The sequence below is a fragment of the Anomaloglossus baeobatrachus genome, chromosome 3, assembly GCF_048569485.1.
Source record: "Anomaloglossus baeobatrachus isolate aAnoBae1 chromosome 3, aAnoBae1.hap1, whole genome shotgun sequence".
NCBI classification, from domain to species: Eukaryota; Metazoa; Chordata; class Amphibia; order Anura; family Aromobatidae; genus Anomaloglossus; species Anomaloglossus baeobatrachus.
Genome location: NC_134355.1, coordinates 589947630 through 589974690, shown reverse-complemented (window position 1 = coordinate 589974690; position 27061 = coordinate 589947630). Strand labels below are relative to the sequence as shown.

At 45.9% G+C, this 27061-nt stretch overlaps 1 protein-coding gene across 1 annotated transcript in view; it reads right to left on the bottom strand.

The window, feature by feature from the left end:
• Positions 1-8555: 8555 nt before the first annotated feature.
• The window catches only part of LOC142295617 (alpha-1,4-N-acetylglucosaminyltransferase-like), a 74167-nt gene continuing 55661 nt past the window's right edge, over positions 8556-27061 (bottom strand). The window contains exon 3 of the mRNA XM_075338719.1: positions 8556-9173. Within this exon, the coding sequence (XP_075194834.1) occupies positions 8592-9173 (582 nt within the window). The 3' untranslated portion in view covers positions 8556-8591. The remainder of the gene's footprint in view (positions 9174-27061) is intronic.

Sequence of the window (27061 nt, the reverse complement as noted above, 5' to 3'; positions counted from 1 at the left end):
GGAAAAAAGCAGGTTTGTGAGGAAAGTGCAGGCGTAGACATGATGTTGCCTTCATCCAACGTTGGTGCTATCGATGTCTGAGAGAGCTGTACACACGCACTTGTTTCCCCTTCCAAACCAACTGACGACCTACCAAGCAAACTGCCTGTTGCGGTTACAGTGGTGGAAGTTGCGCGTGGAAAACCAGGTGTGACAGCTGTCCCCACAGTCCTAGAAGATGAAGAGCACGCGGATGCACTGGAAGGGGCAGGCGGTGGATGGTCCGCTCCGCTAGGCCGCATTGCAGCACGGTGAGCTTCCCACTAGGACATATGATATTTATTCATGTGACAATTCATGGAAGAAGTTGTCAAACTGCTGAGGTTTTGCCCTCTACTAACAGAATCACGACAAATTTTACAGATCACATAATTTGGGTGATCTTTTGCTATGTCAAAAAAGGACCAGGCTAGGCAAGGCTTAGAGGGCATGCTACCTGCTGATCCACCCCGACAAGTGCTCAGAGGCACAGTGGTGGCTGAGGATGCAGTTGTAGACGTGCTACCAGTACTCTGACTCTGTCCAGGAAGGCGCAAGGTAACTTTGTCGTCAGTTGCATCCTCCTCCACCGTCTCTGTTGACCTCCTCGAGGGCCTGACTGTGGGTTTACAGTAGGTTGGAGCTAGAACGTCCTTATCAATTATTGTGTTTGGACTCCCCTCACCCTCATACCGAGCCTCTTCTTGCCCAGACCGAATATTTAAGTTGTCATCCCAATCTGGTATCTGCGTCTCATTGTCATCAGTATGTTCCTCATTGTCTATTACAACAGGTGTTTCAGTTTGTGAATAAGGGTCAACATTATGCTCAGAAACTTGTTCATCATGGCCTGAATCTGAGTCACAAAGGTTCTGGGCATCACTGCAGACCATTTCCTGGTCTGTACTCACTGTAGCTTGGGAGCAGACCTCTGATTCCCAGGATATAGTGTGACTGAACAGCTCTGCAGACTCAGCCATCTCAGTTCCACCATACTGTGCAGGGCGGATGGAGACTTCAGAGCTGGGAGAAAGCAAGTGTGATTGGGATGACAACTCAGAGGACTGGTGTTTTTTGGATGCGGTAGTTGAGGTGGAGGACAGGGCACTTGTTGGACCACTTGAGATCCATTCAAGCATTTTCTTTTTTTGGCCATCATCTACCTTTGTTCCAGTTGTTCGTGTCCGTAAAAAAGGGAGCACATCGGATTGTCCACGGTAAGTAGTAGACATCTTACTTTTGCTGGTAGATGTTAATGGAGCTTTGCCACCTTCCCCATGGATAAACCCTTTTTTTCCTTTTCCAACATGCCTCTTCCCCTTTCCACCAGCATCTGTCATTTTGCCACTCATTTTGATTGCGACAAGATTGTGCACTTAAAATGTGGGAGTAAAAATTGAAAGGTGGTGTAGATTGCAGCGGTGGTCTATCTTTATTAACAGTAGAATAAACAACAATAACTATCCCGGACAATGAAACTATGGCCCTTAAAATGGCAGCACAGTTTGCTAGTATGATAGCTTAGTAAAAATGAGTTTGAGTATGCAATGCAGAGGTGCTGCAAATATCTTTGCACTAGTGGGACACTAATGAAGTCCAACAGCCACTTTTAGGATGCCACTAAGTTTCCTCAGTGTTTGGTATTCTAATGGCTTTGTAACAATGAGCTTTATTGTGCAATGCAGAGGTGCTGCAAAAAAATTTGCACTAGTGGGACACTAATGGAAGTCCAACAGCCACTTTTAGGATGCCACTAAGTTTCCTCAGTGATTGGTATTCTAATGGCTTTGTAACAATGAGCTTTAATGTGCAATGCAGAGGTGCTGCAAATAGATTTGCACTAGTGGGACACTAATGAAGTCCAACAGCTACTTTTAGGATGCCACCAAGTTTCCTCAGTGTTTGCTAGGATAATGGCTTAGTATCAATGAGCTTGAGTGTGCAAAGGGCAGGAGGGTACAGTGGCCGGGTTGTGGGTCAGTGTAGAAGAAAGGAAGCCTCACTTTCTATCCCTCCTAATGGTGAAATGCAGCAAGGAACTCCCTGACCTTAGCTACACAGATGCTCTTATCTGTAGCTGTTAAAAACTCTTTCCACAGACCTGGCTGTCACCTATGGCTCTGAGCCTGCTGTAATTAGCCTTTACAAGGGCTGAAAGTATCTTCTATCCCTATTCTGTATAGCGCTGTGTGTAGAGCGTACACAGCAGTATCGGAGACAGGAGCTGCACCAGTAGTGACTGACATCTAGATGCAGAAGGCAGATAATGGCGTCCAGACGGGCAGATGCCCGTATTTATAATGCAGGGACAGGTGACATGGACATCCTATCACACATGCCGTTGCTTCTCTGGCTAAAAGTCCACTTAGCTGTGTGTGTGTCTGGGATTGGCTGACATGCTGGCCGCCCCACTACACACGCGCTTAGGGAGGGAAGGAAGAACACAAAAAAAAAATGGCGATCGCCATTATCCCAACAGCAGTGATCTGAATGCGCTGTTACCGCAGACTATATGCTGAAATTTCATAATAGTGTGAGTCACAGAGTAACTTACACTATTACAGCGGAAAGCCAGCTAGTAATTAGTTTGGCTTTTTGCTGCTAGAACCGTATGTAACTAGAACTATCGAGCTTTAGCAAAAAGCTCGAGTTCTAGTTCGATCTAGAACAGCCCCCAAAATCACTCGAACCGCGACCTGGAGAACCACGAACCGCGCTCAACTTTAGTAAAGTCCCTATCACACACAGATAAATCTGCGGCAGATCTGTGGTTGCAGTGGACAATCAGTGCCAGGTTTGTGGCTGTGTACAAATGGAACAATATGTCCATGATTTCACTGCAACCACAGATCTGACAAAGATTTATCTCTGTGTGTGACGGGGCCTTTAAGCTATAATCCCTGCGTATATGCCTCTAATCCAAATCTATACCTCCTTCATGCATTGAATACAGCAGACAACGATATTTTTTTAGAATAGTATAGATGTAGCTTTGACAAGGCACTTTTGTTTTTTGGTTGTAGCAGTAGTAATGTAAGTCAATAATTTCTGCCTTTATGCCTCTAATCCAAACCTATCCCTCCTCCAGCAGCTCACTCTAGACGGTTTCTGGGATAGTGTGCGCCAAGCATCATGTCACCAGGTGTCATATAGACCTGATGACGCATTGCGGCTGGCCAATCACAATAGTGCCAGTAGCCAATATGGCTACTGCATTTGCAGGCAATCCCAGCATGTCTAGCAGTTGAAAAAAATGTGAAACATGCGTGGCAGGGACTTAAGCATGGCTTTTGGTTGCTCCCAATTTTGATACCCAGACATGATAAAGCTGGCAGCTGGGGACTGGTATTCTCAGACTGGGAAGGACCCATGGTAATTGGGCCCCCCTAAACTAAAATAGCAGTCTGCAGCCACCAAGGATTGTTGCATCCATTAGATAAGACAATCCCGGAGCCTTACCCACTCACCGTTATTGCGCTGTTGCGGTGTCAAATGGCATAATAAGGGGTTAATGACAGCTCACAGCTGCCACTAAGTCCTAGATTAGTAATGGAAGGCATCTATGAGACTTCTCCCCATTACTAATCTGTAAGTGTAAAGAAAAAATACAAAACAGAAAAAATCCTTTATTTGAAATAAATGCAAAAAACACCCTCTTTCTCCCCTTTAGTAACCCCCCAAATTTTCAGTTCTGATGGAATCCACACAAGGTCCCATGATTGTTCCAGCTTTATTAAATACATACTGAAGGCACAGCGCATGGGCACAGAATATGACCTCACGTTGTGGGATTTAGGACCGGAGGAGCAGCAGAGAGGTGATGTCACTCAGTTTATTTTCAGTTATGGTTGGAGGTTGACAGGGTACCCCAGCTTTAGCCGCAGGAAACTGACATCAGGTGACCTCATTAAACTTTGTGACCTCACCTCGAGTAACAATTTTAACAGAATGTGTAGGAGGCGCTCTTATTTAGAAGTGAACTGGAAATGAAAATAAAAAGCGCAAAAGGGTGATACCTGATAAAACAGGGACAGAGGTGAGGGGGAAAGAGAAGTCTACTCACCGGGGATGGCTGTGTGAGAGACAACCGCTATGTAGATAAAAAGGCTGCTACAGATCCATGGGTGTGCCGACACCAAGACGGAATATATTGAGGTAGAAAGTGGTTCCTCTGCACTGCCCGTATGCCAAACAGTGAGACAGATGAAATTAAACAGGCTTTATTTATGGGTTTCAAGGTGATCTGTCCTCTTCTCCAGGATAAAACAATAATCACTCCTTCATAAATTAAACCGATTGTGTCTGACCATGTTGCACATATGACATAAGGTAGTAAGATGTTAAAATTACATTTATCGTTGACTACTGTTGGGTGTAATTTTACTTCCTCTATTTTATAATCTACGGTAGTCATCGGCAGCGTCAGACTGGCTACCGGAAGAATCTCCAGTAATGTCAGGCCTGGATTCAGTTATCTGCATTGCACTCAGAAGCGCTCACCTGAGCTCGAGAGTGCAGCCTGCACTGATCTCAGAGTTTGCAGGACTGAAACGCGAGCGCCGAGTGATTAATTCCCTGGCGATTGCGGTTCAGCTCATGACAGCTGCAGACATGCCGGGCTGAACTTCGGAGTTCAGGTGAGAGCACCGGAGTGCAATGCAGGTAACTGAATTAAGGCCTGGCATTACTGGAGATTCCTCCGGTAGCCAGTGGACGCTGGTCATAGGTCATTAGGAAATATGGCAACAGCTAATTTAGCTATTCAAGAGTGGAGGAGACATTATTTTTCTTCTTTTTTAAGTTTGGCTTATATACAAATTATTATACAGAGAGAATGTTTGCCAACATTTTTCATGTAAAATCCATTTTATCTTATCTTCAGTTTTTTTATGTTTTATTGTCAGTCTGTAAAATACTATAGTATAGGGTCATTCCGTGTCAAGTGGACCAGTGGTCCCCACTCGACGTTCTCCGATTTTGCTGAAAATTTATAAGGATGTACATGTATGTTTGAAAAGAGGTTCTGTAAATTTTTAGGGCCAGATCTCCAATACATTGGGCACTGTTGACCTTTCACTGGAGGATTTTGCAAACTTTGGCACATAGCCATTAGAGTTCTATACTGGCTATGATGCTGAAATTTCGCATACTAGCTCAACTTTTGCTGCTAAACGCGATAAAATTATTACCGGCTATGACAAAACAATATTTCGGCCGCAATTTTGTGTCAAAGTAGCTTGCAAAACGCGTCGCATAAAATTTATGCAAAACTTTGCCCATATATAAAACTCAAGACCAAAAACCAGGTACAATGACCATGGTGTACTGAGGCGCAAAGCGTATGTTGCAAAGCGTCTCAGTACACCATGGTCATTGTACCTGGAGCATGAACTGGGAATATCTGCCAGACGACTTGCCCATCATCTTAGGCCACTGATGTCGGTCTGCTTACATTAAGAAAGCCAAATTTACCAAGATATAAAAACTGATGAAACTGATGTGTTCGGATATGATGAAATCCATGGTTCTTCTTCCCCTGATGAACCCCTAAGATAAAAATATAGGGGGGAAACGCGTCGGGATTTGGATTATCAGTGACCCAACAGATAAGTTCCCTGCTGGAATTATATGCTATTATTTTACATCATCGGTATATTGGTATCTAATATCTTTTTTAACTGTGCATGAATATACATATGTACAGTGATAATTGGCTACTACTGCATGAGGAGCATACTAAAGAACTGTGTATGGATTCCCAAATTTGATGCAAAAAATATATTATACAGTAGTTAATCTTGCTTTTTCTTCCCTTATTTAAGGATAAGCTGCATCAGGGTTACCAATCTGTCTAGGTAACCATATATGATAATGACCTATTGACTATTTTGCACTTCCACTCTCGGTGGTGGGTTTTCTTGCGACTTGCGGGTCGAAGGGACAGCTTAGGGACAGCCGACGAGGAGCGGGGGGTACCCAATACCTTAAGGTGCACCTCCGCTGGTAGGTAGCTAAAAGGGAGGGAGAGACCATCCCCTATATATCCCTAAGGACAATAGGCTACTCACATGTCCAATTAAAAGATCTGGAGCCATGCTACCTAGGGCTCACCTATAAACGTTGAGATAACTAGTGCCCCTTTCCTCACTAGCTGGTTTTGTACCCTTCTTGTCCTCCCACTCACTTCACGTGACCAGTAAACTACTTTTGATAATATAAGAGTTATTATGCTCTGTATGTTTGAGCATTTTTAATATTTTACCTTAATAAATATTGATTTTAGGAGTATTTTTTCTGTTTTGATCATTTGAAAGAGCACATTTTTCTCTACAAGGATCATTGGGGGGTTTTTTGGAGTCTCTCCATTTAAGAAAAGAAAAATGCCCCTGAACATGGTGTTATGTATGCACGTAATGCATTGATTTTGTGTTTGATTTTCAGATTCTTATCACATGTTACAGAGTTGTATTGTTGCTAGCAATGTCTATTATAATCAAAAACCTATAAACCTATTGACTATTGTTACATTTTAATGCATATATTATTTATTTTTTAGTGATGGAGAATGAAATTGATGACAAAAAGATTCGCATTTCAAGGGTGTGAAATGACCCTTCATCTTTCATTGCCCATGTAGATGGATCTGTCAGATCAGAAATGCCTTTTGTGCCAATTGCAAACCTACAGCCAGGGCAATACATTGCCTGCATTTACGATAGGAACTGGTGGATTGGAAATATTTCTGAAATTTCAGTCGACGACCATGATGCATTAATACATTTTATGCATCCTCATGGACCAGCTAGCTTCTTTCAGTGGCCTGTGAGAAATGATACATGCTGGATTCCCGAGCGACAGTCGATCATTGCAATAATTCCAGCACCAGCTGCAACAGCAATGGGCCGACAATACAGCTTCTCTGAACCCATTATGTTGCAAATTCAGCAACAATTCCAGACCACTTACTTAGACTGAACATTATGGCTTGGGAACCAACAAAAGATACCCAATATTAGGCTTGGGATCCTAGGCAAAGACACCCACCCTCAGGCTTTGGAACCTGCGATAAAGAGACCACCCGCGACTTGCCTTGCACGGCTATCGGCCATGGCTCCTAGGCAATGGGGCTGCCAATTCTCGAAAGACAGCATTATTACAATTCTTAATAGGATTATAATACCAATTCTTAGGGAATTGGTTGTGGTATAACCACCATGGACCAACGCAAGGGTTTGAATAGTGCAGTTAGCATTCATTGCGTATTAATAAATAACACCATGTTCAGTGGCATTTTTCTTTTCTTAAATGGAGAGACTCCAAAAAAAACCCCAATGATCCTTGTAGAGAAAAATGTGCTCTTTCAAATGATAACAGAATTAATATATTTTAGGGGTACCCTTTTTGGGAAATTTGACCTAAAAATAGGTAAAATTCGTTTTTTTTAAGTTTTTACATCATATGTGGGTGTGAATATTTCCACAAATACATATGCTTTGACCGTGATATTGCAGCAATGCAAAGTCATGAAGATGTTTGTTGTTCAGGGTAAAGCACCAGTTCCTATTGGTTTTTGGTCTTGAGTTATATATGGGCAAAGTTTGGCATAAATTTTATGCGAGGCGTTTTGCAAGCTACTTTGACACAAAATTGCGGCCGAAATATTGTTTTGTCATAGCCGGTAATAATTTTATCGCGTTTAGCAGCAAAAGTTGAGCTAGTATGCCAAATTTCAGCATCATAGCCAGTATAGAACTCTAATGGCTATGTGACAAAGTTTGCAAAATCCTCTTAGCTGAAGCCGCAGGCAAATATATTTGAGATCTGGCCCTAAAAATTTACAGAACCTCTTTTCAAACATACATGTACATCCTTATAAATTTTCAGCAAAATCGGAGAACGTCGAGTGGGGACAATTTTTAAAACTGGTCCACTTGACACGGAATGACCCTATAACAACATTGTTCCCGGCAGGAACTTGGGAGTCAGAGTTGTGTCTGGGCTTCTACCCCATGCTGTTCCCATTCCATGCGAGTGCTGTTTCCATCCATTGAAGCAATTGTCCTGTCCCACTAGCCCTCATGGTAAGGTATTCTGGAAAAATGCTTGAGTTTCCCATTAACTTACTCAAAATGAACCCGTCCGAGCATCAGACCTGCTCGAGAATCAAGCACTCATGCAGTGTAGTAGTTAGCGCCAGTAGTTACACATACAGATTTTTGTGCGAATTTTAATGATATCTAAAAAAATGAAATATGGTATGACTTTACTATTTTTCACATTTTTTTTGTCTATGTACTCAGTTATCCTTGTAACTATAAACGTTTGATGAAATAGACGTTTATGATGTTGTTAAAATGCATAATCTGTGACTAGATGGTTAGAAATGTAGATATAACAGATAAGAGGAATATTTAGTTAATAAACAGAGTTATCGTTTCTTATCAATCACTAATATCAACATCGCTTTTATTCAAGAACAGAGATAACACAAAAAAAAAACAAAACATTAAGTTTAGTGTTAACTTTCCTTTACTTCCGCGGGTATTTTTTCTAATATGATAGTTTCCCATTCCTTAGGCATGAGCTTTATTTAAAATTCCTTCGTAGGTGGAGGGGCAATATTGTTTATAGAGATGTTCAACCAGGGTGTTGCTTCCAACTAACATGGATTTTCCTTCTTTATTCATAAAGTTCCAGAGATGTAGACCATAAGAATTGTTAAAAGTTGGCAAATTGTCCCAAACTTCAAAGTATTTTTTCCAAAATGGAAACGAAATGGGATAGAAACGGTCTGGATGAAAGTAAGAGACATTTGCGCATTTAGTATGATCCACAGATGTAAACTGGGGAACACCACAATGCTTGCTTACAACACGTGTGAAAACTCCCGGTCCTTGATATGCCCATAGATCCCCTCTATAATTCTGTACAAAGTTTTCCATAAACTCCCACGTCAGTTTGTGATGTGGACAGAGCCCAAAAACACTGCTGCTGGTTTTTATTAAGGTTTCTGCAGCTAGAAAACGGTTTTCAGGAATGGAGCGAATTGAAATTACATCAGTGTCCATGTAAATGCCTCCATACTTCCACATCAGTGCAAATCTGCAGGCGTCTGATTTAACATGAGTCCAGTAGATTTCTCGTTTGGGGTCTCTCTAAAAATGAAAAAGAAAAATTAAAACAAATAGAATATTATTGACAGATTCAGTAGGTGAAATAAATATAGAACACGTCACCAATTTTCTAAGTAAATACATTTCTAAAGGTGATATTGCCATAAGTTTCTCACCAGATGTCCGTAACAACCCATCCAATCCACACAGGCTAAGATGTCAAAGCAAAGATGTCCATAAATTTGGTGATTAGAGTTGAGCACGGTTCGCGGTTCTCCAGTTCGCGGTTCAAGTGATTTTGGGGGGTGTTCTAGATCGAACTAGAACTCGAGCTTTTTGCTAAAAGCTCGACCGTTCAAATTACGTTCGAGAACTGTTCTAGCAGCAAAAGCAGGGCTTTTTACAGCAACAGTGTGCAGGGAGCCATCGCTGGCAGCCTGCCAGAGGCTGGTAACCAAGATAAACATCGGGTATCCAAGCAAAGCGCTTTGGTTAGTAACCCGATATTTATCCTAGTTACGTGTGCAGGGAGCAGACACTTCCCCGCTCAGCTCGCTCCGCCCCCTCCTGCACGCGGCATGTAGACTCACACTCACTCACCTGTCCCCAGCCATGCAGTCCACGACACTGACGTCCTCAGCGCCACATGGCCCCGCTAGGCTTTGCCCACCTCGCACTCCGCACACATGGCCCCGCTCTGCTTACCTGCGGTGATGAAGTCCCGCCCTCCTGACCTCAGCACTGTCACTGTCCTCCATGGCCGTCGCTTGTCACATCACCTTCTCTCGCTTCCGACCCGAGACTGACTAGCGGTGACGTCACGGGCCGCTTGCGATACTTTGCTGTGAAGGTCATTGAACTCAGTGACAGGTCTGCTGTCAGCAGTGCAGGAGATCAGCGCAGGTAATGTACCTCGCTGACAGCAGCACTTGTCATCCCCTGCAGTGACCTGGGCTGACCCATTGATGTTCGCTCAGGTCACTGTACTGCTCTCCCAGCCAATGGGGAACATCCTGCTCTTCATTGACTGGGACAGTGTGGATCGTCATGGGAACCACTTGGATTACAGCAGACCTGGATTTGTTTTTCTTTCTAATAATTTGGTGAAAGAGGCAATGTTTTGGGCAGTGTTTTTTCAAATAAAAATGTGTTTGTCTATTTTTTTTTTATTACTGACTGGATTGGTGATGTCGGGTATCTGATAGACACGTGACATCACTAACCCCAGGGCTTGATGCCAGGTGACATTACACATCTGGTATTAACCCCATATATTACCCCGTTTGCCACCACACCAGGGCACGGGATGAGCTGGGGCGAAGCACCAGGATTGGCGCATCTAATGGATGCGCCACTTCTGGGGCGGCTGCGGCCTGCTATTTTTAGGCTGGGAAGAGTCCAATAACCATGGACCTCCCTAGTCTGAGAATATCAGACCCCAGCTGTCTGCTTTACCTTGGCTGGTGATCCAATTTTGGGATGGACCCCCACGTATTTTTTTTTTTTTTTTTAATTATTTATTGAATTTAAAACAACAGCGTGGGGTGCCCTCAGTTTTGGATTACCAGCCAAGGTGAAGCTGCCAGCTGTGGTCTGCAGGCTGCAGCCGTCTGCTTTACCCTAGCTGGCTACAAAAATAGGGGGAACCCCACATCATTTTTTTGGCTAAATACAAAGCTATGCACCCCTTAGTGCCACATGAAAGGCACCATAGGGTGCAAAATTACAAAATGCAGGAGAGTGGGACATTGTGTCTTTCTGCCATTATAATGACAGAAAAGACTGATATGAAGTATACAAGCACTAGAAAATCACCAGAGCGCTCTACGCTGTGAAAAGCAGTAGAAAATGGCACTGGAGTGAACATGTGACCGCCCTATGTAGGTTGAAGCTATGGATCTGTACCGTCCTGGGGCTCGGCTGCTCTCCGCCGAGCCACTTGGATCCGGGCTCGGGTTGTCGGTGGCTCGAGCGCCTCTGGACCGGGGGCCACATCGCTCTGGAAAGGGGGGGGGGGTTGGTTGTTTGGTTTGGGGTGGACCGGTTTCACGGCCAGAGCCGCGGTGACCGGTAACAGTTCGTGACGCCACCCATGGGTCGTGGTGAGGTGATTGGCACCACCGCTGTGGTGAGGGTGCGGGGGCTCGTCCGGGATCGATGGTGGGTCGCAGCTAGGTGTTGACCCCTCCGTGGGTAGGGGGTTTGTTGGTCCCGAGGTCAGGTGGCAGGAGCGGGGGGTTGCAGGACGCAGGGGCTCGCTTGCAGCACGGTGCCTGATGGCACTGGTGTACTCACGATTAAACCACACAGTCAATGGTAAACCAAGTTCGGTGTACATCGGTGCCTGCAGCCGGCTGCGTGTGTCCCCAGTGAGTTTGGTGATGTCCCCTTTCTCCTGCACCTTTAAATTTGCTATAGTGACTCCTGTGCTTCAGCAACGGTAGTCCGCTCCCTGGCTTTTGGGTACCGGAAGGAGCCCTTTTGCCAGCAGGCACTGGCCCTTTGGATCTCTGGCCCTTGGCGGTGACTCTTATCCGGAATCGGTGGGCTGTTGCCGTCTATTGGGACTTTGGGTGGGAATGAGCCCCTGAGGTCCAGACCACAATCAGTAGATTTGTCTGAGCCCGGTTGCTTCTGGGCTAGAACGGGGTCTGAGTACCCTGTCTGGTGCTCCAGTTGACTTGTTAGCTTCCCGATTTGGGTCCGAAGGGTCACCACCCTCTTCTCGATCCCTACGGTTCCGCAGTTCAGACCCTGACCGGACTCCTGCAGACGGCCACCGTCTGCCTGCCTGACCATTCCAAGGAGTCCTAGGCTCCGTCCTAGGCCCCTGACTGAGCTCGCCACTTTTACTACTCTCACTACTCCTCTCCAAACTCGACTCACTTGTCCTTTCCCTGCCTCAGGCCAGCAGACTCCGGAGGGCGTGCCTATCTGTCTGGCTCCGCCCACCAGGTGTGCCTTGCTAGACCTGAGGGAGGCGGTCAGGACTTGTTGGCTGCTGGTGCCTCACTGGGGTGGGGGTGTTTGTTGTTACCTGTGACCCCTGGGGGTCCAGGGCATCACAGATCCTGGGTAAATTTATGTATTTTCCCTCCTTCAGTTTTTTTTGCAGTATGCAAACAAACAGAAGGCACACGGATGACATACGGATCGTATATGGAACAGAAACGGATGCCACACGGATGCACCCATAAAAAAAAACCGAACAGTTTTTTGCGTACCGCAAAAACGGATCGGTTGTGTGAATGTAGCCTTATTCTGATCTGCTGTTTATAAACAGCAGGCAGAAATAAGTGAATAGCGCCCCCCAGAGTCAGAAAATCTCTGGGGTTTCAGGGGTTAGCCGAGACCCTTGAGATCATGATTTAGGCCGGTTTTTTCGGTCCCCGCTCCCGTGATCACCGGTATACACCGTATACCGATGATCACGTTACAGTAAATGACAGCGTCGGTAAAAAATTATTTATCTCCCATCTGGCATGAACAAACATGATAAATCTCCTCCCCGGTCCCCTGGTGTCACCAAAGTGCCCCCCCTGAACCCCTCCCGGAAATCCAAGATGGCTGCGCGCACAGCAGAGCGCCGGCCGCATTCACCCTACTCCTCTGATTTCTGTCGCATGTGCCGTGACTCATGCGACAGAAAACTCCTCCCCAGGCCCTGCCAGGTCACCCCCTATAAACCCACCAGTGTTCTCCGGTGTCCCAATGTACCTGTGTAGCGTTGATCCCCCGCGGCCCTCTCCTTCACAATAGACACTGCCGCATGCACAGAGCGGCTGTCAGCTCAGCTTCCTATGTTCATACACAGTGAGTGGTGGTTATGCATCTGTAAGCTAAATGGGCGGCACGGTGGCTCAGTGGTTAGCACTGGAGTCTTGCAGCGCTGAAGTCCTGGGTTCAATTCCCACCAAGGACACCATGTGCAAGGAGTTTGTATGTTCTCCCAGTGTTTGTGTGGGTTTCCTCCGGGTACTCTGGTTTCCTCCCACACTCCAAAGACATACAGATAGGGAATTTAGATTGTGAGCCCCAATGGGGACAGTGTTCCCAATGTATGCAAAGCGCTATGGAATTAATAGCGCTATATAAATGAATAAATTATTACTAAAATGCCCTGCTCATGAGGTAAGGAACATAGTTGATCAGGAGAGCTATATACTACATTTCCAAATAGAGGTATTTGATTTTATAGTTGCCCTGCTGTACGACTACCAAACATGAGAGTCCGTTATACGCCACAAGAAAACATATCTAAATAGCGAGCTCTGTTTAGTATTCATTCAGCTGGATAACTGACCTTAAAGGGGTATTCCATCTCCAAGATCCTATCCCCAATATATAGTAGGTGGAATAGCAATAATATCAGCAAATACCAATATTTGGAAATGTAGAATAGTTCTCCTGATTAGGCATGCCCTTACCTCATGAGCAGGGCATTGCAGCTTTGGTAGCAACCATTATGACATGGACTCTGCTGCTGTGGACCCGGGGAGAGTGAGTGCAGATTCATTGCACTCACTCCTCACATGGAGGGTCTGCACTCCTAGAGAATGGGGGATACGTTCCCTGAGTGTCTCCCCCCACATTCTAGATGGTCCAGAGTTGTCGTGGGACCCCCTTATTTTTTTTCTTACAATAAATTGGTGAAAGAGAATGTTTTGTGGAGCGTTTTTTCAAATAATTTTTGTCGATTTTTTTTGTTAGTACTGACAGTTTGTGATGTCGGGTATCTGATAGACACCATGACATCAGAAACTGCTGGGCTTTATATCAGGTGACTTTACAGCTAGTATCAACCCCATTTATTACCCCGTTTGCCACTGCAACAGGGCACGGGATGAGCTGGGGTGAAACGCCAGAATTGGCTCATCTAGTGGATGCGCCACGTCTGGGGTGCCTGCGGCCTGCTATTTTTAGGCTGTGAAGGCCCAATAACTATGGACCTTCCCAACCTGAGAATACCAGACCACAGCTGTCCGCTTCACCTTGGCTGGTGATCCAATTTGGGGGGGCCCTACTTTTTTTGTAATTAATATTTATAAAATAATTATAAATTAAGAGCCTGGGGGGACCTCCACATTGGATCCCCAACCACGGTAAAGCTGCCAGCTGTGGTTTTCAGGCTACAGCCGTCTGCTTTACCCTAGCTGGCTATCAAAAAGGGGGGACCCAACGTCATTGCCAGCCAAGGTAACGCCAGGCAGATGGGGGTGGCAACCCATAGCTGTCTGCTTTTTCTGCACTGAGAATCAAAAATACCACGAAGCGCTACGTCATTTTTTTTAAAGATTTATTCTTACAGCACGGTCATGTCAGGCAATCAAAAGAAAGGGAAGCCCTTTGTTTTTAGTTATTTAAATAAATAATTAAAAAAATACCTATATGGGCTCCCGCTGCATTTTTTGTATTGCTAGCTAAGGGTAATCCAAGCAGCTACTAGCTGCTAACCCCCACTGCTTGGTGTTACCTTCACTGGCAATGGAAAATCCAGGGAAGCATTTTTTTAATTTTTTTTGCCAAAAAACTACAAAAAAAAATGACATGCACGTCGCCATATTTTTGTATGCTAGCCAGGTACAGCAGGCAGCTACGGGCTGCCCCCAACCCCCAGCTGCCTATTTTTACCCGGCTGGTAACTACAAATATAGGGAAGCCCTTTTTTTTTTTTACTTAATTCATGAATTTTATGAAATAATTTAAAAAAAACAAAAAAAAATGACATGGGCTTTGCCCCATTTTTGTGTCCAGCCGGGTACAACTAGGCAGCTGGGGGATTGGAATCCACAGCACAGGTTAGCCCGAGGTTTCTGGGCCCTTCTGCTGCGAAATGCAGTCCGCAGCCGCCCCAAAAAATGGCGTTCTCATAGAAGCGCCATCATCTGGCGCTGTATCCAACTCTTCCAACAGCCCTAAAGCCGGGTGGCTTGTTGGGTAATCATGAGTTAATACTGGCTTTGTTTTACTAGCTAGAATAAAGTCAGAGATTCTTAATGTCAGGCACGTTTGACCCGGCCATTAAGAATCTCCAATAAAGGGTTAAAAAAAAAAAAAAAAAAAAAAAAAAAAAGACACCACACAGAAAAAAAAATACTTTAATAGAAATAAATACACAGACACACTTAGAGACTCCATCTTTATTACCCCCTGTCAGCCTTCCACGATCCATGCTCTTCTGTCTTCTTTCCCCTTCAACACATGCAGCTCTGTCTGCTCCATCAGACAGCACAGCTGCATGGGGGAAGATGCTGTGCTCCGTGCAGAAATCACTCTGAGAGTGACCACAGGCTCCCGGCTGTAAGCGGTGGCACGGGTTGCCATAGCAATGCTGCTCCGATTACGCGATTCCAGTTCCACTGTATGCTGGTAGCAGGACGTCTCCGTCACCACTACCAAGCGCGTTGCTATGGCAACGGTGATCTCAGTTATTGACCGGCTGTGTCAGCCGGTCAGGAGCCGGCTTCTGCGGATGCTAGTAACTACGGTAAACATCGGGTAACCAAGAAGCCCTTTCCTTGGTTACCCGATATTTACCGTGGTTACCAGCGTCCGCCTCTCTCACGCTGCCAGTGCCAGCTCCCTGCTCCCTGCACACATAGCCAGACTACACATCGGGTTAAATTAACCCGATGTGTACTCTGGTTAGGAGTGCAGGGAGCCAGTGCTAAGTGGTGTGCGCTGGTAACCAAGGTAAATATCGGGTTGGTTACCCGATATTTACCTTAGTTACCAAGCGCAGCATCGTTTCCACACGTGCTGCTGGCTGGGGGCTGGTCACTGGTTGCTGGATAGATCTGCCTGTTTGACAGCTCACCAGCAACCCGTGTAGCGACGCTCCAGCGATCCCTGCCAGGTCAGGTTGCTGGTGGGATCGCTGGAGCGTCGCTTAGTGTGACGGTACCTTATGGGAACGGGGAAGCAGAGCGGGGAGTCGACCGTGTGCTAGAGCATGTCGCCGGTACACGGCGATACACAAACGTTCACCATGTAACGGAGAGATGCAATGACAGGTCCTAGCATGAGGCGTCATAGTCATGTGACCAGTCTGTATCCAATGAGATAACAGACACGTGACTGGTCACATGCTATTTTGATGACATCATATAGTTCCTGCACCACTGCTGGTTAACAGGACGACGCCGCAATTATCGGGAGGAATAGCGGCAGGAGACAAAGTGCAGGATACATCCCGGGGACAGGTAAGTGTTATGGCAATGTTTATTAACTGTATGTGTACATTTATAATGCGTTTTTATGTGTTTGTGATTGCCTCCCATTGTTTCTAATGGGTTCGAGTGGTTCGCCGAACCGAACTCTAACCAGACCTCGGTTCGGCGAACCGAGCTCGAGCCGAACCGCGACCGGTTCGCTCATCTCTAGTAATAAGTAATAAATTATTGCACATTACTAAATTTATGGACCTCTTTGGTGTGATGTCTGCCAGTGTGGATTGGATGGGTTGTTAATGACATCTGGTGAAAAATGTATGGCAATATCACTTTTAGAAATATATTTACTTAGAAAATTAGTGACGTGATCAATACTTATTTCACACGCTGTAGGTTTAAAAATGAATTGGTTAATTAAAACGGAAAATTTTACTTTACAGCAAGTTCCCAGATTATCCAACATTCAGTTCATACTGTTGCAGTAACCTTAGATTTTTTTTTTTTTTTTTTTACATAGCTTAATACATTCTCCAGTCTTTAATTGTCATTTATTTCCTTCTTATTTAAACTCAATAGGTGCAATTTTTTTTTTTAATTCACAAAACGTTATTTTGTTAGTAATATTCCCAGAAAAGTAAAGACATGACCTGGCATTATATGGAATCAAATCTGCATAATTAAAGCTGTGGCATATTGTGACGCCCTGGCCTATCAGGTCGTCACAGAGTATTGTGCAATCTGCCCTTCTGCACAGTATTCACTTCTCCTTGGTTACGGGTCCTGGTCCTTTGGTGTTGCCAACAGCTTAGACAATCAAAATCCTAGTACACTTTACACTGTACCCGCTAGACACCATTGGGGGGCCTGAAGGGAATAGGGCCGCCCATTTGGGGGGTTGGTACGGTAAAGTGAGAAAGTGACAGTCGAGAGAGGAGTCGAGCAGAGGAAGGAGAAGGAGGCAGAGGTGACTCTCAGAGGGAGAGGTCACCGGCCTGGAGCAGGGCTCCTGTAGTTACTAGGTGGCAGACATTGATCTGGGCCTGGTAGGAGTTGGAACCCCGGTCGCGGGGGATTGTTCAAGGGGCACGGACTGCCGAGAGTGATCACCGGGCAAGGGGCCAGGGCACGACGGGGTATGTGGACTCTAGGCCGGAAGGTAGCTTCACACGTTCCAGTAATTTACCCGACGGGGGTGAAGAATTCACGCTTCATCCCCAACCCGCTCCAAAAATAGGGGTACTAGCGCACCGATGGGATAGGACTTTCCCAATACAGTCCAAAGAAATCCTACGCGTGAACCAAGAGCAAGCTCACTCCATTAGCCATACGGGTGAGCGGGACCCAAAGTTTCACACTTTAGGGTCCAAATAGAGACAAAGGTGCCAAGGAAAGGGCCACAGGCTAACCGCAACACTAAGGGCACAGACTCAAGTGTAATCCCTACACTTGGTGCTCAGAAATCTGGTTTTCAAGCTGTCGGTGTGGTTATTCCTGGACTGAGTGAGTACACTGAAAAACCCTTTTCCTATCCCCAATGGCACCCCAAACACCCATCATCCAACGGGCCCCGGGACACAAACCCCGTACCCACGGAGGGGTTAAACATCCTGCTGCTACACCATAGTCACCGGGCTCCCCAACAGCAGCAGTGGTCTCACATTACCACACACAGTGGGTGGCGTCACGAACTTCCTAATCCCCTTGTACATACCCACCCACTCTCCCCTTTTAATTTGAATGTCCGTACAGACCCCCCCCAGATCCGGAGACCCCACGAGCCACCACGGCTCTGGATCTGAGCGGCTCGGCCGCTGGCACGGGGGTGGCACAATATCTTCTGTGGTTACCATACAATGTGTTGTGTTCTCTAAACAACTTCCATTAAGGGTCAAAGTGAAGTCATATCCAAAATGGTAAAAGAAAAATTGGCATACATCATATAAAGGTGGAGAAGAGTACAGCAGGTGCCCCACCAAACAGACAATGGCCATTTCACGTTTTAACGGGTCTGTGAATCTTATTCGAATGGTATTCTTATATTATTGGTACAAGCGTGGAGCCTGACAATCTCAGCAGGTGTAAAAAGCAAGAGTTTTAGAAGCTCTCCTAGATAACTCCTGAAATTAAGGATGAAAAGTAAGGAGGAGTTCGTGGGTTTTTGCCAGGAGGTGTAGATTGGGTACAAGAATGTGGTGCAAAAAATTTAGCACTAAATCTGCATCTCTTAGGAAAAAAACAAACAAAACAAAAACATGGTTTTCTGCCAGGAGATGCAGGTCTGTGGACCTGATTTTACTGAGGTCAGGTTACCTGAGATCACAGGTGGATTACCATGGAAACCTCCAGCTGTGACCGCATCTAACCTGAGTGACGCCACAACTCATCACGCTGCTCATTTTCTGCTTGAAGTCAGAGCGAGTAGTCATGGTCTATGGCCGCTGGCAGTAACTTTAGATGTAGCAGAGCTGGAATCGTCGTGGAACATTGTGTGGATTATGTCAGACTTGTGTTTTTTGGGGGGGTTAATAAAGGGGTGAGAGAGGGTGTTTTTTGTATTTTATTTCACATAAAGGATTTTTGCGGTGTTTGTGTTTTTCTTTTCATGTACATATTAGTAATGGGGTGGGTCTCATAGATCCTCCCCATTACTAATCTAGGGCTTAGTGGCAGCTCTGAGCTGTTATTAACCTTTAATCACCCCGATTGCCACTGTACCAGGGCAATCAGGAATTGTTGCATGTAAGAGATGTGACAATCTTGGGCAGCTGCAAGCTGAAATTCTTAGACTGGGAGCACCAATAAGCATGAGTCTTCCCAGCCTGAGAATACCAACCTCCAGTTGTCAGGCTTTATCATAGTTTGGTATCAAAATTAAGGGAGTCCGCGCACCGAGCTTTTAAAATTTTTATGTAAATATTTTTTTTTTAAAAAAAGCTGCATGCGGTTTCGCTTATTTTGATACACAGCCAAGATAAGCGCATGGCTGGGGTATGCAGCCTGTAGCCATATGCTTCATCTGTGCTGGTATATGTGGGGTGACCCTATGCCAATTTATTTCATTTTATACCACAAGAGACCTGCAGACAGGGTCTGATTTCAAGCAGTCAGATACTGTCACAGGTTGGGACGGCCAGTGGGTGCGGGAAGCAATAAATATACATTAGCTATAATGAGGAGCACTCGAAGTAGAATGAGTAGCCTGGAAGCAGTTAAAGCCACGCCGGAGACTCATTAAGTATACTGCGCTTGCTCCAATCCCTTACTAAAGACTTATATGGAGACCAGCGTCCGACCAGATATCTGGAACAATTCCAGGAGGGAACCAGATTTTTTTTTTTTCAATTCGCCAAACCAGGTTATCTGCGAGTCCGCCCATTACTGAGGACCTTTCACTAAAATGTTCACTTTGAACTCGACACTATGTAATAGTGGCAGCAAAATGAAATAAATCTTTTTTATTTCACTTTTCCATTGCAGAGATTTTAGCAATCAAATATTTGGCACTTAATCAGATAAACTTTTATGTAGGTTCATTTCGGTTTTCACTGAGGTCTGTACTTCTCTATATAATGCTGACCAATCATAAGCAGGCAGGAAAATGGCATAAAAAGATAGTTTAGAGCAGGTTTTTTATTGTTAGATGTAAAAAGATACAGTCCTGATCTCCTGGTCTAAGGGGTGCTTCACACATAGCGAAATCGCTACTGAAATCGCTGCTACGTCACGGTTTTGGTGACGCAACAGTGACCTCATTAGCGATCTCGCTGTGTGTGACACTGAGCAGCGATCTGGCCCCTGCTGTGAGATCGCTGCTCGTTACACACAGCCCTGGTTCGTTTTCTTCAAAGGCGCTCTCCCGCTGTGACGCACACATCGCTGTGTGTGACAGCGAGAGAGCGACGAAATGAAGCGAGCAGGGAGCAGGATCCGGCTTCTGGCAACTGCGGTAAGCTGTAACCAAGATAAACATCGGGTAACCAAGGGAAGCCCTTTCCCTGGTTACCCGATATTTACCTTCGTTACCAGCCTCCGCCGCTCTCGCTGCCAGTGCCGGCTCCTGCTCTCTGCACATGTAGCTGCAGTACACATCGGGTAATTAACCCGCTGTGTACTGTAGCTAGGAGAGCAAGGAGCCAGCGCTAAGCAATGTGCGTGGCTCCCTGCTCTCTGCACATGTAGCTGCAGTACACATCGGGTTAATTAACCCGATGTGTACTGTAGCTAGGAGAGCAAGGAGCCAGCGCTAAGCAGTGTGTGCGGCTCCCTGCTCTCTGCACATGTAGCGACGTTATGATCGCTGCTGCGTCGCTGTGTTTGACAGCTAAGCAGCGATCATAACAGCGACTTACAAGGTCGCTGTTACGTCACAGAAAATAGTGACGTAAGAGCGACGTCGCTGTCGCTATGTGTGAACCCAGCCTAACTTCCTTCATGATTAGAAAGTGCTGGAGTAGAGCACTGATGACTACCAGATAAGGTCTCTAAATAGACCTTGATTGGAAGAGGGAGACTACCAGGACCCAACCACCACCTTTTCCCCCTTAGAAAGACACCACACCGTTCTTTATAAGTTAAATTGCTTTTATTTTCACTTATTCACATTTGGAGAGGCATAGGGAAAAACACTCATCTTTTACTTTGGCATAAATTCTTGGTCGCAGCTTTCAAATTAGGCATTACCAGCCAACACCATGGGGTTTTGGGAAATTTTCCGCCACCGGCCGTCCGGTGTGGGTATTTCACCACCATTTTTCCTACCCCTTCCGCCAAGGAGCAGCACAGCGCTAGCAAGCTGCGACCCCCCCCCAAAACCACAGAACCTGAGCCATCTCCTCACCATGCTCACTACCAAACCTCCGAAACAGCATCATTTAAGATGTACTCGCTCCCTCAACGGGACAGCAAAGTTAATACCTTCCAGCTGGCGGTACCACACCAACAAAATTTTTTTTTTTTTTTTTTTTTTTTAAATCAACTTAGGTAGACACTGGTTGCCCGTGCGCCAAGGACAGCTCCATAACACATCCTTCCTTAAATACGTTCCAACATGAGCTGAAAATCACCTCTGGCTGTCCCATCTTCCATTTAGAAAATAACAGGGAAAGTTGTACATCTCCGACCGGATGAGGGTACGGGGCGGAGCGCAGCTAGGTGGCAGGGGACCAGATCTGTGACGCCTACTTGGGTCGCCAATTCAACTGTAGAGGGCGGCTCACCAATCCTGAACACCTCAGGTAGCGTAATCCGCTCAACCAGCTCCCGGCAACTGCTCCAATGACATCCAGGTCAATGGGAACCAAGGACCAACCGCCAGGGCGAAGATCAGCTTTTCCCGCTGCCCGAAAAGTATGGGCATGACCTAAGCTCGAAACCTAGGCCGACTTACATCTGAAAAGGAAAACATTGTCAGAAAGGAAAAACTCTCGAACCAGCAAAATTCTCTTAACCAGCAGACCCCCTTTCCCTTGGGGTTGATTTGGCAAAAACTCACTTTTTTTTTTTTACACAAATCTGGAACGTATATAATGTTACGCTAGCCTATATGACAGTCAGTAGCCTCTTGCGCTTCTACTAGTGGCGGTTTATAAAACAAACTCGGTACCGACGTTCCTCAAAATGCATTTGCGTTGCCAACCCCATCCCATTGAAACCACGCTCATACACACTTGCCCCAAAGCTTCAGCAGCACCCCAGTTCTGGGGGGGGGGGGGGAGGGAGGGGTGTTTACATCCCAGGTACTGCAGCTGGCGCACCCACACTAAAACAACCATCACCAAGTTACCGCCAAGAAATTGTCCGCCAAATATGGGAAAAAGTCTTCATGATTAAAAGATGCTCCCCGTCATCCCAGTTCGTCTAAGGGCTATCACTAACACCTAAAGCATACCAACCAGGGGTGGGGAAAAATATCTTAAAACTGTGAGGGAAAACAGGCTTGGCTAAATAGACCTAGGCCTTTCTTCAGCCTGTGTGACTAAGCTTTAAGATCAAAACACAATGGGCGTAACCACCCGGCCCTGTACCTTATTAGGTCGACAAACAGCCAGGAGTATTAGGCCTCCTGACATCCACCCACCTGCCGCTAATCCACTACCCATTCCATACCGTGGGTCCCACTAGGCCTTGGTCACGCAGGTCCAGTTCCGCAACTGAAAAATTGCAAGGCAAAACCCCGTACCAGTTTGCTCATAACAGGAAAAAACAGTGCCCGTTGGTGAAATAGAATCACTAAATACTGCCGGTTATATATTAGTAAGGGATCGTTTAAAAATCATCATGCTTTTCACCCGCCTGGTAAACCCCACTCGCTGCATACCCTACTATAGGCCCATCCCGTCTGTATTGTAACGAGAGGCCGGGTCATCGGCCTCCTTTCAATGGGAGTACCATGACGAATTTTAGGAATCAAAACCTTTGGGCCTGCCAGCGGACGGAGTTAACAAGGATACCTGGGATTGGAAAATCAATAGGGAGTAAACAATACTATCACGGCAACTGGCTACCTGGTATGACTAACCCTTCGTTGACCTCTGCGCCTTCTAAAAACCGAAAAGCCTAAACAGCCCACTACTGATAAGGGAAGTTGTAAACAGGTGGTTAAAGGTTTTTTTCCCCCCCGGGCTTGGTAACCAACTGATACCACTTTTTTCTTTTTTTTTTTTTTTTTAAAAAAAACAAAAACGTTGTGTTGAAAACAAACCCAAACAGCCAAACCTGCTGCTGTTAAATACACCCCCTAGCGATTCAGCCATTACTGCTCTTGAAGCGAATGTAGCCGTTGAAGCTTAAAGAAAATTCAGCTACACAATCAGTTCCTCCTTTTCAGGTGCCTGATTCCATGTAGCGGAAAATAAAGATTAATCTTACCGCACCTAGGGTTGGACCAATGTACCGATACTGGGTAACGTGACCCTGCCGCTTAGTTCTACACCGGAAGCCTAGAAAAGGCGCCTTGGAAACAATGACAGCAATAAAAATGACCTTACCCGCAAAGTTGAAGTTCATACCTATGGATCTGCAGGGGCCGAAAGATAAACCTCCATACGATGGGTAATAGCCGATAAACGCTATTTCCATGCGGCAAAAACTTCCAAAACAAAAGTCAAACCCAAAGGGAGGGGCTTTTTCACATTTTTTTTTTTTTTAAAAAAAAAAAATCATAATAGGTGCTTCAAATAATGAAGCTACTTGGCCCCCTCTATAGTATAGTATTAGAATGATTGCTGTCTACTAACCCATGGGAAAGCACTTGTCAGTTGTGCACACCTGAGACCTAAACTAAAATTGTGTATTTTTTTTTTTTTTGAGGCTATTTATGTGGACATAATTGCTCAGGAAATATTAGTGGGCATAATTATGCAATTACATAAAATTGCCAATTCTCGCATCTCATGTTCATTTTCGTCTGTTAAACTGAAACTCACAAATGCACAGAAATACACTTTGCTATTACCATAAAGTGACAAACATAGCTTACGCCTTGTTAACTACAGCACTAAGTTAGAATGTATACCAAGGAGAGGTGATATCCTGTGCGCCCAACATAATGTAACCTTCCTATACATCACTTGACAGGCCACATCTAAAATCTGGGATCCAGTTTTGACTCGACTTTTTTTTTTTTTTTTATCAAAAAAGGCGGTGGGTGGACATTGAGATTAGTCGGTTCAAGGAGACAACTAGATTATTGCAAGGAATGGAGGGGGAGATCTCATTTTTTTTGCATAAATCGTGTGTGGTCACCATAAAGACTGGAACATTACTTCCTCCTACCGCAGCTAAATGAGAAGGGTTCTTTACAGTAAAAGCAATCAGACTGCGGAATGCCGACCACAAGAGGTAGTAATGGCAGCTACTATAGTGCCTATTAAGGCGGGTGTATGATTTCCTCAGTACACCTATAGTGTCGGTCATACATAACTTAATTACAGAATGTTGAATAGGGCGGAAAACCTGCTGCCTGGTGACATCACGTGACCCCCCCCGGGTCCTTATTCCACCCCGCAATCCCACGTAATGGTGCTTGCCAGATTGTGCAGAATAAAAGGGGGGCGGCCGGACTCCAGATGTTCCTGCCCAATTCCAAGAGCACTCCGCTGTCCAGACCAATGTACACTCATCATCCCGCCGCGGGACAGCACCAGGGGTTAATTCTGAAGAAAAAAAGGGGGGGGGGGGGGGGGGGGTGTCTAAATCTCCATGTGACTCATGACGCCCGGGGCCCCAACGCCCATGCATAGAGTGACAGAGTCCGATCCAAGCAGCTACCCACAGAAGGGGAGGTTTTTTATCTTAAGGTGTCATGCCGACCCCTAAAGGGGAGGGGGGTGAAAATCACTGGCACTAATGGAAGGGAGCAGCTTTTTTTTTTTTTTTTTTTTTAATTATAATTTAATTTAATTTATTTATTTTATGTATAATTTATTTATTTATTTAAATTTATTCTTTATTTATAATTTATTTTTTATAATTTATTTATTTATTTTTTTTATTTTTTTTTAAACTTGTCTGGGGATACCAATAAGGGATGTGGATTCTGCTGACTTCTGCAGTCAGCACATACACCAATGCAGCACCTCCAATCCGAGCTGCATCAGAGGCTGTGATTTATTCATTTTTTATGTATAATTTATTTATTTTTGACAGGGCAGCGGTGACAGGGCAGTGGAGGGAGCAGGGGCACGAGGTTTGTTATTCACACAAAGCCGGCGGGTCCTCCGCTGCAGCGCTTCCACCTGCGCTGCATCAGGGACCGCGCCGACTCACAGCCTCCACTCGCACCCACCGCTGGCAGAGGCAGGGCGGCGGGTGGGCGGCGCCTTATGCAAAGAGCGCTTTCGCGCTCTTTACAAACTGAGAGGCGGGCTCCAGCTGACCGGCGGGCGGGTAGTTCACTCAGAACGCCGCTCGCCGGCACACCTAGCTGGAGCCTCAGCAGGGAGGAAGCCGCTCACAACTAACAGCACTGTGAGTCGGACGCTTCCTTCCCTGCTGATGGGGGATTTGTGTCAGATGGCGAGCACAGGCGGACCGGCGGGCGGATCTCTCCCTGAAAACACCGCTCGCCGGCCATATCACCTCTGCCTCAGCAGGGAGGAAGCCGCTCACAACTAACAGTGCTGTGAGTGGGATGCTTCCTTCCCTGCTGATGGGGGATTTGTGACAGACGGCGAGCACAGGCGGACCGGCGGGCGGGTATTTCCCTGAAAACACCGCCCGCCGGCCATGTCACCTGTGCCTCAGCAGGGAGGGAGCCGCTCACAGCTAAAGCGCCGTGGACAAAACTCTTCCCTCCCTGCTGATAGCTCTCCTACCACCTTCCGAGGCGGGTATACACCACCGGCCGCCCAAACAGGTCCGGGTTCAGGAACCAAGAGACCGGAAGCTGGGCAGTGCCGTAACTTGTATCTGGGAGGCGGAGCTAAGAGCAGGTCATACCACTAGAGCAGGGGTATCTGGTGAGTGTCTTTTTAGGGGGAGAACCTCCTAAAATTAGCATAGAGGGCCTGCAGTCAGGTGGCAGCATCTCAAATTTTGGCTGCAGTGCCCCTCAGAGGGCCAGCAGAAAGGAGTTTAGTTGTTTCTTATTACAAACCCTACTATCAGCTCCCTTCCTCTCCTAGGAGAATCTTTGCTGTGCAACTTTTTCCCCCAACACTGCCTTTCTAGAGATATATCAGTCATTATACTTGTCTGTTGTGCTAACTTGTAATTGCTCAGCAGTTAGATCAGAGGTGTTTCTCATTACTGCTGACACAGGAGAAACTCAGAACACTTCATATGTAAGATGCAATGACAGCCCTGATCTCATTGTGATTACAAGTACGGCCGAGCAAACCTCTCGCTGTTTGGTTCATCAAACAGAACCAAACCAAGGGTGCGATCGCCAAACCTTTATCGAACCTTTCTGAACCCCATTAGATTCAATGGGAGGCCAAAAGTAAGGCACAGGAAACACCCTTAGGGGGATCAAAAAGCTTCCAAAACAGCAAAAATACGTTTTACAGTGCAGCACCACTGTTTTGGCATAACCATTAACTTCCTAGGCTATTTACAGAAGAAATATAGAGATGGATGAGAGACCGGTGAAGGGCTGGTGCATGCATACCCCTGCCAATACAGACAAGACAACTTGGAGACCCATCTTGGGAGTCTAGAGATTTAAAAAACATTTCAGGCAAACAGCAGGACAGTGGCATCAATTGCTCCCCCGCTCCCATTTCCCCATAGTGTCTTTTCACAGCAGGAACGTATGGTCCATGCAACACACAGTATGTGGCCTGGCATTTCCATTTTAAAAAGTGAGCACACAGCAACCGTGACTTCTGCATCAGCACATCCAGGCAGGAAGAGTTCCCTAGAAATTTCTGTACAACCAGGCTGAACAAGTGAACCATGCTATGCACATGTGATGTCGCCCAAGCATAGTGTCGCCACCAGATTTGAACTGTTATTGCACACAGCCTTCCCTGACTCCAGGTTCAGTGGAGACAGCTATTGATCAAACTGGGCCTGTATAGTGGTCCAGAACTCTACAGCTATGTGACAGCATTCTCCAATGCATATTAATTTAAGCACTTAGATTTATGTTGACTTACACACAGGATGTTGCCTGGCATTTTCATTTTCAAACTAAAGAGATGCATGGGTGACAGGCAACAGGAAAAGTTGCAACAATTGGCACACTACAAATAGGCCAACTAAGCAACATGTCTCCATGGGACTGACCCTGGAACAAGGCCTAAGCCAGCATTTCTA